This window comes from Pongo pygmaeus, chromosome 2 (genome assembly GCF_028885625.2).
Source record: "Pongo pygmaeus isolate AG05252 chromosome 2, NHGRI_mPonPyg2-v2.0_pri, whole genome shotgun sequence".
NCBI classification, from domain to species: Eukaryota; Metazoa; Chordata; class Mammalia; order Primates; family Hominidae; genus Pongo; species Pongo pygmaeus.
The window spans coordinates 85,838,183-85,852,722 of NC_085930.1; the positions used below are offsets into that span (position 1 = coordinate 85,838,183).

The 14,540-nt window shown below is 38.9% G+C and overlaps 1 protein-coding gene across 3 annotated transcripts in view; it reads left to right on the plus strand.

Moving 5' to 3' along the window:
* SUCLG2 (succinate-CoA ligase GDP-forming subunit beta) overlaps positions 1 to 14,540 on the plus strand; it is a 292,876-nt gene that overhangs the window by 47,037 nt on the left and 231,299 nt on the right. For all 3 annotated transcript variants that reach the window (XM_054480754.2, XM_054480755.2, XM_063661853.1), the window contains exon 2: positions 7,857 to 7,998. In XM_054480754.2, the coding sequence (XP_054336729.1) occupies positions 7,857 to 7,998 (142 nt within the window). The remainder of the gene's footprint in view (positions 1 to 7,856; positions 7,999 to 14,540) is intronic.

The following is a 14,540-nucleotide window of genomic DNA, read 5'->3' on the forward strand; positions in this document are numbered from 1 at the left end:
TCCTTCTACATCTGACATTATTATTTTTTTCCTTTCCATAGGCTTAGGCTTCTAATCCCAATGGTTACTTTTCTTACCTATTTCTATAGCATGTTTTCATGCTGAAAGAGAAGTTGACATGCTGGTGTCATCATATTAAGGCCTAAACAGAACAGCATTATTGGTATTATTATTTTTCCTCTTACAAACAGGATTCCACTTAGTCTCTTTTACGGGATGGCACAGTTAAAGTGCCTTCTTCATCAGAGCCTGTTTTAAACAAGCAGGCCTTTTATTTTATGACACTTATATTGAGACACATTGAGTTATATCTGTCTTTTCACTTGCACCAACACGTTTATTTGAGGCCTCGTATTTCCTGGGTAACGTGACTAAGGTAGATTTATCGGTGCTAATTTGCATACAGAACAACACTGGCAAAACTAAAATATAACAGACACATACTAACTTTTGACTTGCCACAGCCCACCAAGCATCTGCCTTCGTTGCCATGCCTGTAATGAGAGGGAAATATATTTTCCTCTGAGTTTACAGCTAATTCCTTGTTTGTATTCCACTGTCGTCACTGCTGTTGAGAGCTCGAAATGAGGTTTAAGAGCCTCTTCATATCTAACAGCAGGAGTTTATATTAGAGGTGGTAGTTCTGTATAACAGAAAATGCGGCTTTTGCTCACCCACCTTGATTTCATACCACATTTGAAGAACCCTGCTACATTTAAGTAAGGGGCAAGCCCTTTGTTTTGCAGACAAGTTAATAGAGACTTAAGGCTACACCATTGTGTTATAAAGCCTGGCTTTTATTTCTTTTTCTCAATGTTGCTTTTAAGTAGATTGATATTTATGGCACAAATAATAAATGAATTTATTTAAAAATTCATTATTAAAAAAATTTTTTAAAATTATAGATTAGGTTGAAATTTCTTGGTCTGCCCTTCCCAAGTTTACTGGCAATAGCTTGGTGAACATCATCTGGACCTTTTCCTATACATTTACTTATGGATGTATCTGTCCTTAGAAGATATGCATTATTGCTTCATGTGTGAACATGTGTGTCTAACATATGTTCTTCTGCTGTATATATTGTTCTGCAACTTGCTGGTTTCTTTTAGTCTTGTGCCTTGTAGAATAATCAATGCTACCATGTTCAGACTTAATAGGCTAGATTAGTCAATGCTGTTATCATGAGTTATTCCTAAGATCTCAGTGGTTAACAACATCAAACGTTTTATTTCTCAGTCGTGCATATGTGGGTCAGGTGACATCCCCCATGTTGTAACTCTTATAATCCAGCCTAATCTCACCTGTGACTCCACCATCTCCACATGTGGCTTCCAGGTCCTTGTAGCCAACAGATAGGGCTCTGGAGGGTTGCACATGGTCTCTTAAAGGTTTTGGCATACTAGCTACAAGAGAACTGAGAAATGTAGGGGTACACATGGTTACTTGGTGATACTGTGTTGCCATAGATAATGTTAAATAGTTCACACAGTCAGAATATGTTATAGTTTGTTTTGCCAGTTTCCTATTTGATGGGCATTTGGATCATTTCCAATCGTATCCTTTTGTTATGTACAATTCTCCAGAGAAGATCCTTGCATGTATCTCTGGTACATGTTTTGCTAGGATAGATACCCAGGAAGTAGACTTTCCAGGTCAGAGAATGAGGGTGCTTTAGTTTTCATAAACACTGTCAAATTGTTTTGGAAGGTGGTTGCACTAGTGTTCTGTTGTAAGGATAGTATCTGAGAAAGTGCATTTCACCAGACCTTCAACAATAGTATCAGATCTTGCGTGTGTGTGTGTGTGTGTGTGTGTGTGTATGTGTGTTTGTGTTTGTGTTCAGTGGCATCTTCATTCCTTTTGGCGAAATGGCTTCTTCTGTTTTGTTTAAATTTCTGTTTTCTTGATTACTAGTAAGTCCTGGGCTCTTTCTAATACTGCTTTATGCTGCCTTCCCAAGTGAGCAGTACTAGTGTGCAAAGTCGGGCTGAAGAAGGATGGAGCAAGTGCAGAGCCAGTGGGTAGACGATTTTCCCTTTCAGGGGTGCCCAGCTCAGGGACATTTCTTTTCATATTCTCTGTTGATTCTCCCACCTCCCCACCCCAGGTGCTATTTCAGTTGTCTCTACACCTCTAATTTTAAAACCATGGGGCGAAGGTTGATTTCTTTGGCATGTCATTTTTTTTTTTTCTGTGTAGCTGTCTAGTTTTGTGCTTGAAGTTTTTATGTCAGTTTTTGCCCGCTTAGCCATTGTCTTATTTCCTAGTTCTCTTTGTCCCCTGCCTCATTTTTCATTCTTTTTCTTCTGCTTCTGCTCCCTTGTTCCCATAGGTCCTTAAATCTTTATGTGCTGCTTTTCTTTTAAGTTGTATTTTTCCCCTTCCCCTCCAAGCTTAGAAATGCTTGCTCTATCAAAGAAACACAGGAAGGAAGGGAATGATGGCAAGGATATTGTACAAGTCCAAAGGGAACAAAACCTAGGTGCCCACCTACCTCAGCTAGTTTCAGAATGTGATGCTATTCCTAAGATGGTCACTTTGCCAAAATCCATGTGAAGGAAGGAAAAAAGCTGGGAGTTAGTCCAGCTTTCATCAGGCCTCTGGCTTACTATATGATCCCTAGGCAAGACACTTTCCCTCATTAGGCCTCCAGATTCCTGACTGTAAACTGAGGCGATTGGACCCCAGTGGTCCCTTTATATCTTGAAACCCCAGTATTTGAAAGATGTGACTAACTGGGAAACTTCTCCAGTATAGGGTCCCAAAGACCTTTTTAAAAGTGGATCACTGCCATTCCCCTTCACCTTCAGCCTGTGAAGCACTGTGTCAGTAAGGGCCAGTCGGGAAGACAGGGATTCTGTGAGGTCATTTAATAGAATTTAACAAAGGGCAGGAAAGATTGTAAGGCACACAGGCTGGGGAGGCAACACAGAGATGGATGGACGACAGCAGGAATCTTTCGTGAGCTGTAGGAGAGGAAGGAAGTGGTGTTGGCAGAGTCTAGGGCCAGCTGTTGGAAGCAGAAGTCACAGCAGGGGAGATAGTGGGAGCTGGAATGTGGAAGAAAGGGCTGTCTGGAGAGACCTGGAGCTTCAGGGGAGATGCTGTTACACCCACAAAGAGGACAACAAAGCCTGGTGTCTTCCCCCTACTGTTCAGTCTCTGAACAGAGTCTCAAATTTACGCAGAAGAGCCTGTGGAATGGTCCTGAGGGCAGGCTGGCAAATGACTGGCAGAAACAATCGAAAGGCACTGGGGCAGATGATCTTTATACTCCGTTCCATTCCTTGCATTCTAGAATTCATGGATTATCTGAGAGATTCTTCACGTCTCCTGCAGCAAAGATGTTATTTTTAGGGTCATAACAGGTAGCTCTTCCTAGGAGTTGAAATTAACTTCTACCATTCTAGCATCTTAGGACAACACCTATTCACATCTCTACCTCCGTCCCTCCCAAAGCCTGGAGTAGTTACATTTTACCTTACATGAGCTCTGTCAGCATTTCATCAAAGTCCTATTCCTGGTAGACTTTTGACGAAAGGGACACTATTTTACTTGTCTCTTATCTCAGTCTGTATCACCCAGAGCCTCTGGGACAGAATACAAACACAGGGAACCAACAGTGTTACCCAATTGATCCAGAAGTTTTACTGTTTCAGAGTAACTTGTGATCTTGGGCAAGTTCAGCCCGTTTCCTAGTTTGTAACATGGCTTTATTGGTCAGTAAAGCCAACTGGGCAAAAACGTTGTGCAATAGTAACAAATAACCCCCAGAATTTCAGCGGCTAAGAATCCACAAAGGCGTATTTTTTACTACACATTTATGTAAAGTCACTTGGTATATGTCCATCCTTACTCTGGTCCCTGGCTGATAGATCAGCTGCCATCTTGAATGTTGCCATTCCCCATATCTAGAGAGGGCAAACTTCGATGGGGTGGGAGGGATGGCAATTAAACGTTGGCCTGAATGTGTCTCACAACATATGTACTCACAACTTACTGGCTGGAACTAGTTAATTGATATGGTACTGTGATATAATTTAAAAAAAATACATATTTGGTCTTTACCCCTGGTTCCTGGCACACAGTTCCTAAGACCCTTGGGATATCTGAAGTGATGAGTGTCTTTTGTATCCTAATGAGATGACTAGTGGTTGGAGTCCACTAGGTAGCTTCAGGATTGTGACTGGTTACTAGAAAGCCCAAGGCATAATTAGAGGGTTGGGACTTTCAGTCCCATCCTCCCAGTCTGTGGGGATGAGAGAGGGACTAAAAGTTGAGTTAATCACCAATGGCTAATGATGTAACAATCATGCCTATGTAATAAAACCATAAAACCTTAAGAGGACAACGTTTGGAGAGTGTCCAGATTGCCAAATATATGGCGGTATCTGCAAGGTGGTACCCCCAGAGAGGGCATGGAAGCTCCATGGACATACCTTGTTATGTACACCTCTTCCATGCTGGCTGTTCACCAGTGTCTTTTGTCATATCGTTTATAAATAACTGGTAAATGTCAGCTGTGGTTTTTGTGAGCTCTGTTAGCCATCCTATAAAATTAATTAAACCCTAGAAGGGGGTCTTGGGAACTCCCAGTTGATAGCTGGTTGGTCAGAAGCACAGGTAAAATAACCTGGGGCTTGTGCCTGGCATCTCAAGTGGGTATAGTCCTGTGGGACTGAGACTCTAACCTGGGGGATCTGATGCTAACTCTAGGTAGTAGATGCGGCATGACCTAACTTCAGCTGAAGTAAGGAAGTGCCTAGAAGGAAGAAGACCGGGGATGTTTCTTGATTTGCACTAATGACAGCTACCGAAAGAGATAATAATTCTTGACATTTCCTGATTGTTTTAACCATGAAACATGAATATTTAATATAATGCCTAGCTCATAAGTGCTCAATTAATAGTAGATGGAACTATTATTGTTGTTATTATTCAGCAGTTTATATTACATTTCCAGCGTACTTTCTACTATCCATCCATTTGCATAGCAGATTTCTCCTCACCCTTTTTTCCAACTGAAAATGCAGAAGTAAACATAAATTATTCTTCTATAGATGTATCACAATTTTTTTTTTTTTTTTTTGAGACTGAGTCTCACTCTGGCACCCAGGTTGGAGTGTAGTAGCACAATCATAGCTCACTGCAGCCTCAGCCTTCCAGGCTCTAGTTGTCCTCCAGCCTCAGCCACCCAATTAGCTGGGACTATGGGCATGCACCACCACACCCAGCTAATGTTTTCACTTTCTGTAGAGGCAGGGTCTCACTATGTTGCCCAGGCTGGTCTTGAACTACTGGACTCAAGCAATCCTCCGGCCTCAGCCTCTCAAGATGTTGGGATTACGGGTGTGAACCACTGCACCTGCCCACACCCAGCTACAAATTCTTAATAAGTGGAGTTGTCTTGAAGTTTTAGAGCCAGTCAGGGCCCTAGTCTTCCAGGTTTTGGGTTGACAAAAATAGGTGATTATTCTGTAAAAGAATTCCTCTGTGGAATGATAGCCAGGTGTCATCAGTGGATTTGGAACTGTGCTCACTGTCCTGGTTTTCAATTTAAGAGCAACAGACTTTAAGCTGGCTTTCATTTGAGTCAGTGTGGAAACAGTCAATATATGTTACATGTCTGTGAAGCTGGCCTCTGGATCAAATTGCAATTAGTTTCCAGCAGATTGCATTAACATATCTAAAATTAATACGGCGAGTGTTCTGGTGAAAAGGAGTTGACCACAACCACAATGTGGCTGTTTTTAGTCTCCCTCAAATGCTCTTTTCAAACTATATTTTTTCTTCTTTGGTTAATGGCTTTAAATTGGTACGTCAACGTAGACATAATCTATTGATTGTTCCTATTTGCCTTTTAAGAGTGGTCCTAGATAATAGCACACAGCTAATGTTTAATGTTTTCTTTCACTAAGGGGCTTTTTTGCTAAATGCCTTAAACTTGTATTTTTCTTTGTATGTTATATAACACGCTATTAAGACTATAAAGCCTTTGAGTATGTTCATTTACAGAATTTTGTGTTTTTCAAATTACTAATATTTCATCAAGACTTAAAAAGTAAGATTAAGAAATAATGTGTAGTTAAAAAATAATATACAGTAAATGATATGAGCATTGTTTGTCTGACAATTTATTTTTATCCCAGTATTATTTATTTCTAAAGAAGAAGTACAGGCAACTTCAATATTAAAAGCAAAACCAAACCGTCATTACCAGCAGCTACAAGGACAGAACAGAGAGCTATCTTTAGGCTTGATCATGTTGAAATTTGAATTTTTTACCAGTGTGTATACATTATATTATGTTTATTTCAGGTCTTAAGGACTAACTTGTACTTTTTTATTTTTAGAGGTGGCCAGTTTCTGGGAATGAAAAATTGTCTGTATCAGGAGACAAAAGGCAGGGTTGATTCATTTGGCCATCTAAGTGGCATTTTTTTGGGTGTCTTTCATATGTCAAGCACTGTCACCTTCTTCATAGAGATATAGAGAAGTTTAAGGCACACTTTCTACCCTTTAGTGGAACACAGTCTAGTTGTGGGGGTCTAGAGCTTTGAATCACCCTATTTCAAAAGAGCTCCATGAATACATCATAGCTTGGGGATACCAGAAGAAAATGACATTTTAAGGACACAATAGATGTCCTAAAAGGTAATGGCTCCATGTGATTAAGCCCTGTGGGCCTCACTTTTATGGTCTGTGTGACACTGCCTTGGACATCCACTAAAGCCATGGACAGAAGCCAGTAGAGATTGTATCAGATGATGTCCATGTACTACCAGTCTTGTGATCCAGTTGTGTGATTGATTTTTTTGGTTTGTGCCTTAACTATATTGTCATCCTTCCTCTTGTGAGTAGTTTTTCCCTTGCATATGACTCATGGATGGAAAGGAGTTTACATTAAGTGTATTCATTTTTCCTGTTTTTTGTTTTTTTTTGTTTTTTTTTTCGTTCTTTTAAACATGGGGCTTACGGATTTAGTAGGGAATACTGTTGATATTATTGGATAAAATGTAAGGAATTTATTTGTTCATGTTATTGTGTCCTTTGACTATGTCCTTTTAACACAGATAAACACGTAGTGCATATTGGAAAACCACTTCTACTTGAAAGTTAAGCAGATTTCCTTTAATACACAAGTTGCAGTTTAGGAACTAGTTTAATTAATAGTGAATCTTTCAGGTTATTGCACTCAACCTTGGTGCATGAAAGAGATAATCTCATTAAACACACCCTACCTAGACTCTGTTAAAAACTGTGGTAAAGAAATGAATTAGTCTGTGGCCCAGTGACTTCAGAGTGTTTAAACAAATTTCCTGAAAAACCTTACAATGATTAACAATCTATATAGTTATTAAAATAATGCTATGCTCTTTATTTATTTGGAGTGAGAGGTGGGGAGCCATATCCATATAATAGAATCCTTAATAGTTTTTAAAATAACTTATTTTGAAATACTTGTAGACTCACAGGGAGTTGCAAAAATAGTATAGCAGCCACATGTACTCTTCATCCAGCTTCCCCTAATGCTGACACCTCATGTAGTTGTGGTACAATATCAAAAGCAGGAAATTGATATTTGTGTATTACTGTTAACTAGACCACAGACCTCACTCAGCTTTCAGCATTTTTAAAAAACCTGCATTCATGTGTGTGTGTGTAGTTGTCCTTAATAGTTTTTGTTAAAAAATAATTAGGCATGAATTTAAGTGGATTTTTTTTTTCTTTTGCTTCTCTCAACTCTGGGTTGCAGATTGCCAGTCGACAGTACCTCTAAGACTGGCCATGTAGGTTGACTTTTATTTTTCTTGCTATTAATGAATGTTCTTACCTGTCTCCTTCAATTTCTGTAGGCAGTTCAATTAACCTCCAGAAGATGGCTGAACCTGCAGGAATACCAGAGCAAGAAACTGATGTCTGACAATGGAGTGAGAGTTCAAAGATTCTTTGTAGCAGACACTGCAAATGAAGCTCTTGAGGCTGCTAAGAGACTAAGTAAGCTGATTCATAACGCGTGAAATACACTTGCCCAAATCAGTGAATTCACAGGTAGCGGTTTCCCACTAGTTAATTTTTTTTTTGTTGTGGATTAAACTGACAGGGACAGATACAGGGGAGAGCTTAGAATTGCAAAAGCAAAAAAGTCCAGATTGCTTCATGTACATGTGTGTAAGTGTGCAGGAATCACGTGGTGACTGCAGCATGAAGGGAGGGGTCTGCTTTCAGAGCTTTGTCCCTGTGAGTCTTCAGTCCTGCTGACTTGGGAGGAGATGTGGAATCATAGGACAGCCTTCAGTGTGATGGCCTGGGTGTAGGAGAATAGAGCCTTTCTTCCCTGGCACACCTAGAGGTTTCCTCTAGACCGGGCCCTGCCTGACCCATGCTGCATGAGATTCACAGGCACCTCTGTGTCCTCATTTCCGCCAGGATCACTCACTGGAGGCACTTGGCCTAAGTGTCAAAAACCTTAGAACAGGCTCTGTGGGGTGGCTCATGCCTATAATGTACTTTGATAGGCTGAGGAGGGAGGATCACTTGAGTCCAGGAGTTTGAGACCAGCCTGGGCAACATAGCAGAACCCGTTTCTACAAAAACTAAAAGAATTAGCCTAGTATGGTGGTATATGCCTGTAGTCCTAGCTACTCTGGAGGCTTTGGCAGGAGGATCACTTGAGCCCAGGAATTTGAGATTGCAGTGGGCTATGATCACTCTAATATACTCTAGCCTGGGCGCCAGAGTGAGACCTTATCTCTCTTAAAAAAAAAAAAAAAAATTAGAACAACAAACAACTTCTCTTTCTTTTTAGTATCCCTTAGGGAGGGTGTATCCTCAGAAATTCTTACAGTATGAGCATTAGGGTGTTTTCATCCCAGCTCTTTTTGAAATGAAGAATCGTGCAACAGTGGAGCATGGTTCAATAATGTGTGCAGTATTTGATAACACAAAAAGGAAATTGTGATCCATGTTAACTAATAAAGGAAATGATAACTGCAATTTAAAAAAGCAAAAAACATCAATTTAGGAAAACTTAATTCTTTTATGTGAGATAGCAGCACATGGGATGTTGCTTCATGGTAATTTTTCAGAGATTTTAGTCACTATTTCACCCACTTCTGTCAGCTGTGGGTTAGTGGCTGGGAGAAACATGGCTGAAAGGCTTGAGAAGCCTTTGCAGGGTGAGTCAGTTGTCGACATCCTTCTTTAAGTCCCTTAGAACATGGGGAGAGCGCCCTCTGAGTGACTGGAGGAGACCAAAGACAAGGGCATGACTTTAAAGTCAAGCTAACTTTGCTTCAGTGTTTTGCCTTCCCTTTTACCAGCTTTGTAATTCTGCAGAAGTACCTTCTCCGTCCTTGCCTCAGTTTCTTTAGGTCAAAGCTAATAGTACTTATTTCCCAATGCTATTGCGAGTCTTTAGGAGTGTATTAGTCTATTCTCATGCTACTAATAAAGACATACCTGAGACTGGGTAATTTATAAAGGAAAGAGGTTTAGTGGACTCACAATTCCACATGGCTGGGGAGACCTCACAATCATAGTGGAAGACAAAGGAAGAGCAAAGGGATGTCTTACATGGTGGCAGACGAGAACTTGTACAGGGGAACTCCCATTTATAAAACCATTAGATCTCGTGAGACTTACTCACTACCATTAGAACAGTATGGGGAAAACTGCCCCGATGATTCAATTATCTCCCCCTGGCCCCACCCTTGACATGTGGAGATTATTACAATTCAAGGTGAGATTTGGGTGGGGACAGCCAAACCATATCAAAGGGAGATTGTTGTGTGGTAGAACATCTAGCCCATTTTCCTACTTACACATCCAGATATTAGGGATCAGGTCCTGCTGTCTGCCTTTCAGTGAGCATCCCCTCCTGTGGCATACAGACTTTGTAGGTATCGGTCTGGATTTCCACTGTCTAGTAGGAGTATAATGTGAGCCACGTAAGTATTTTAAAATTTTCTAACAGTCACATTAAAAAAATGAAAAAAAGGGTGAAATTAATGTTAATAATTAATATATTAATTATTATATTATATTATATTAATAATTAATATATTAATTGATTAATAATTAATATATTAATAATAATATATTCTCTTTACTCCAATATATCTAAAACAACATCATTTCAACATGTAATTAATATAAAAAGTTATCAACAGGATATTTTGTGTTCATTTTTTGTCCCGATCTTCAGAAACCTGTTTGGAATGCTACACTTCCAGCACATCTCATTTCAGACTAGTCACATTTCAGGTGCTCAAGAGACTCATGTGGCTACTGGCTACCATCTAGGACAGTGCAGATTTGGACACTAGAAGGATTTGCATGTGCATCCTTCAGCCTTGGGAATGCAGTTGTTTCCCACTAAAAATAAAGAATTGTGCATCTGCTACTCAGTCTTGTCCAGGGATTAGTAGCAAAGGTTGAGAGTGTAAGATAGAAGCACTCTCCATATTTCAATGTTCTAATTTTCTATGCTCTTTTAAGAGTAAGTGCGCAGGTACTTCAGCTAGTAATTGTTGTTCTTTGAACTTTTTAAAGTTCTCCCAGATGCTAATATACCAGACCCTTTCTATGTTATGTCAGTTGAAATGTATATGCATTGTTTTCTGAAACAAATATTTATCGAGGGTCAACCATGTGCTAGGCACTGTGTACACAGCTGTGGAAGACAGGCAAACCCTTTTTCTTCATAGAATTTACGTTCTAGAAAGAAATTAATTTGTGACTTTCGGATGTTAAATGTAGAAATTGAAGTGACTTATATTTTAATAAATGAAAATTGGTTTCATTTTTAAAAACTATCAAGATTTGTTTTTACCGTGAAAAAATCCCAGTAAAATTAGATCTAAACCTGGATGAGAGCTCTTCAGTGAACTTTGGTAATAGACTCAGTAAAGGTTAGTACTGTATTCCAGCCTTTTCGTAAGAAAGGATCATTTTTGTTTTATACTCTTGTGGTTTGGGGATTTGGAAGTGAGAGCAAAGAAATGTAAAGTTCAAGTTGGTCTTTGATCTTCATTTCCCCATTATTTTCTTAAATACAGTGAAGCACTAGCATTACAGGTATAACTAAGTTTTTTAAGAGAATTCTGGAGGCCAGCTGATTACTCCCCTCACCCCTCTTAGGCATAACACCTAATCTCTTTGAGATATTCCTGGAGATACGCACTTAGTGAACTAATTGACTTCTTAGTTATGGTTTTATGAACATTTATTTAGCCGTTGTATTGTGGTTGGGGATTGTATACCATGCTTTTTATTTGTATCTATTTTTTACTTCTTTTAGAGACAGGGTCTCACTCTGTCACCCAGGCTGGAGTGCAGTGGTGTAATCATAGTTCAGTGCAATCTCGAACTCCTGGGCTTGAGTGATCCTCCCACCTCAGCTTTCAGAGTAGCTAGGACTACAGGCACACACCACCACACCTGGCTAATTTTTGTGTCTTTATTTTTTGTAGAGATGGGGTCTCTCTGTGTTGCCCAGTTTGGCCTCAAGTGATCCTCCTGCCTCAGCCTCTCAAAGTGCTGAGATTACAACCAAGAGCCATTGCACCTGGCTGTATCATGCTTTTAATAGAATTTCTGCTCTGGAGGAATGAGCAATGTTGCATTGATGTGTTGGGCTGAGACAAGGGAGGGAAAAAAAAGAGACAATAAAGCAATTTGAAGTAAAAGAAAATTAGTTCTTCAGGTATGCTCTCAAGAAATACAAACTGGATAAAGGGTTGAGAATGATAAAAGGATTGACAAAATCAAGCTGGATAAAGGAATGGAGAACGATGCATGGTTGTGTGTGTGTGCTTATAGGAGTGTGTGAGTGTGTGTGCACGCAGGTTTCACCTGTGCATATCTGTGATGCTCCTTAAGGTGGTATGGCCAACAGAGGGCCTCCCTGTGATTCTGTCTAGAGCTAAACAAGAATTTGGAAAATTCAAGCTCCTTATTTGGTGAATGAATGAGTAATCCTTCCCGTACTCAGTGAGTAGTTTTGGTAGAAGGAAGGTCTCTGATTTCTGTTGTTGAATAGTTTTGATCTAAGGGGAAATTTATAGCATCAGAAGAGGATATGGAACCAATTCTAGTTGGTTAAAAGTGAAGTTAGTTGATCATAAATATAAAAATTATGTGCACATCACTGAGATTACCTGGAGAGAGCAAAGCAAGAAGAATCTGGCAAAACTTCAGAGTATTTACATTCTTGTCACCACAAGATTGACAGAACCAAAAGCACGATTGAAGTTTTAGCAAATAGATTTGAGGTTAAGATTAAAACTGGATTATGCACACATCTTCCTGATTGTCCTGAAAAAATGGGCCTTCACCTTGTAATTATGATACCATCATGGGAGAAAATTGCCTAGAATGATAATGTGTTTAACATTGAGAAAGTGCTGTATAAGATTTTATTGCTATCAGCATCATCATTGTTGTCAGTGGCAGCAAATTCCAGGAGGTTCACTACTGTTGTGATTCTAACTCACAGAGAGATCAGAGACATCGTAATAACTATCCTGTTAATCATGTGTTAGGAGAGTTCATATTTTAATTAGAAAGATTTGTAAATAATTGAAGGGTATTTGCTTACCTTCCTACTTTATTCATATTTTGATGTGTTTTGAAATGGCATTTTATAAAATATTTTGAAAATAAATGTGACGTTAATCATTTATGTGATTTCCAGGGTGACCTCTCTGCGGATTGTCGCGCAGATCTCTTTCTTTGTGCCTGAAGCTGCATTCCTAGTTGTCTGTTGACCACTTGTTCATGAGTGTCTTTGGCACACCTGACCTAAATGGAAGTTGTCATCTCTTGGTTGCTTCAGACTTTCTCTTCCCCTTCTCGCCACCCTACTTACCCAGCTGAAATAGCTCTGCATCATTAATGTCTCTCATGTCTACTATATTCAGTTGGTCGCCAAATTCAGTCATTGCTTATGTCATTTTACAAGCAAGGAAACAGGCAAGATAAAATTTAAAAACATGCCGAGATTGTAGAGCTAAATGACAAAGATGATGGGATTTTAATCCAGTCAGATTAGATTAAATCTCCCCTAGCATTTTCCTTTTTGCTAACTTGATGATGATATTTTTGGGAGATTTTTATGTGTGGGTCAGCATTTTAAACATGGAAAATGCATATTGATAAAATTAGAAGATTGGATTAAAACTAGACGTGGCAGGTTTTAAGGTGCAATATATAGAAACTGTGCAATCTGCAGATATTTTCTTAATGGTTCATTTGCTTTTATCTCTGGGCAAATAGAACCTTTTGCTGTGTAGTTATGGAAAGCTTGTTAATTTGAACATTTGTTTAAAATGGGTAATGCAAACATTTTGTTTCTGAAATGGTAAGATATTGAGTGAAATCCTCATTTTCTTGCACAGAAAATGGATTTATGTCTGAGAGAGCAAATTTGGTTTGAATTAAGTTTTTAATGTGTGGATAATATTCAGTGCTGCTGCCATTTATTGGACCCACCTTTTATAATCACGCTTTAAAGGAGGAGTTGTTTATGTTGCATACAATTTTCTTAGGAGGCTTATTAAGTACATATTTTTCTTCCCTTATGGATTAAATTAATGAATACAGTCAGCAGATCATTACAGAATACCTACTGTGTGAATGACTGATCTTCATTTTACCTTTTCAGTTCTCTTTGAAGGTGAGTGAAGGATTGTGTCTCTCATATAACTGGAAATACCTGTCTTAAAAAAGTATTTGTATATAAACTTAGATGGAACGTATCTAGGACCACTATCTTTCAGTTTTTAGAATCTCCACAATTTATTAATTATTCCACACATGTTGACATGAGACTCTTACCATTTGATTAAGCAAGAAAATTGCGTTTCAAAAACTCAGTTTTATTTTTTGTCGGGAAAGAAAATTGAACTATGAATGGAGAAATTAATCTTCTCTGGCCTAATGACATGCATCCTAAAATGGAGATAAGGAGCTTTTATTGAACTTGGCTAGTTTTTGATTGCTTTCAGCTATAACATGTTTCCATTCGTCAATATGATAACTTGTTCTTTTGGTTTTATGTAATCACATCCTAAAGCCTGGTGAATTACTTAACACCATTAAGGAATTGTATTTTATGTAAAAAAGGAACTGCTGCCCATTGACTACTGATTGATATGTACTATTAATCCCACAGGCAATTAAATACATTGCAAGCCTCCTTGATTGTTATGGCTTTGTCCTATCACATGTGGTTAGGATCTTGCAAAAAGATCTTAATATCCTTTTTGTTGAGATGATGGTCATTTTTGTCTTATAATGACAGACAAGGATAACGTTGATTTTTGTGAAGTAAGTTTTCCTTTTACCAACATATCAGCTGCCCATTATTTTGACTTTGGAGTCAATAATATAAAGGTGCTCCTAGGGTAATGGCATATGTGGTCCATGAGAGGTTGAAGCGGTATCTGCTTTCTAGGAATAACAGTGGTGTCCTCACCAGATAGATGGTTCCTGTGGTGTGATTTGATTGTGTGCCTGGCTGCTGTTGGCCTCTTTGG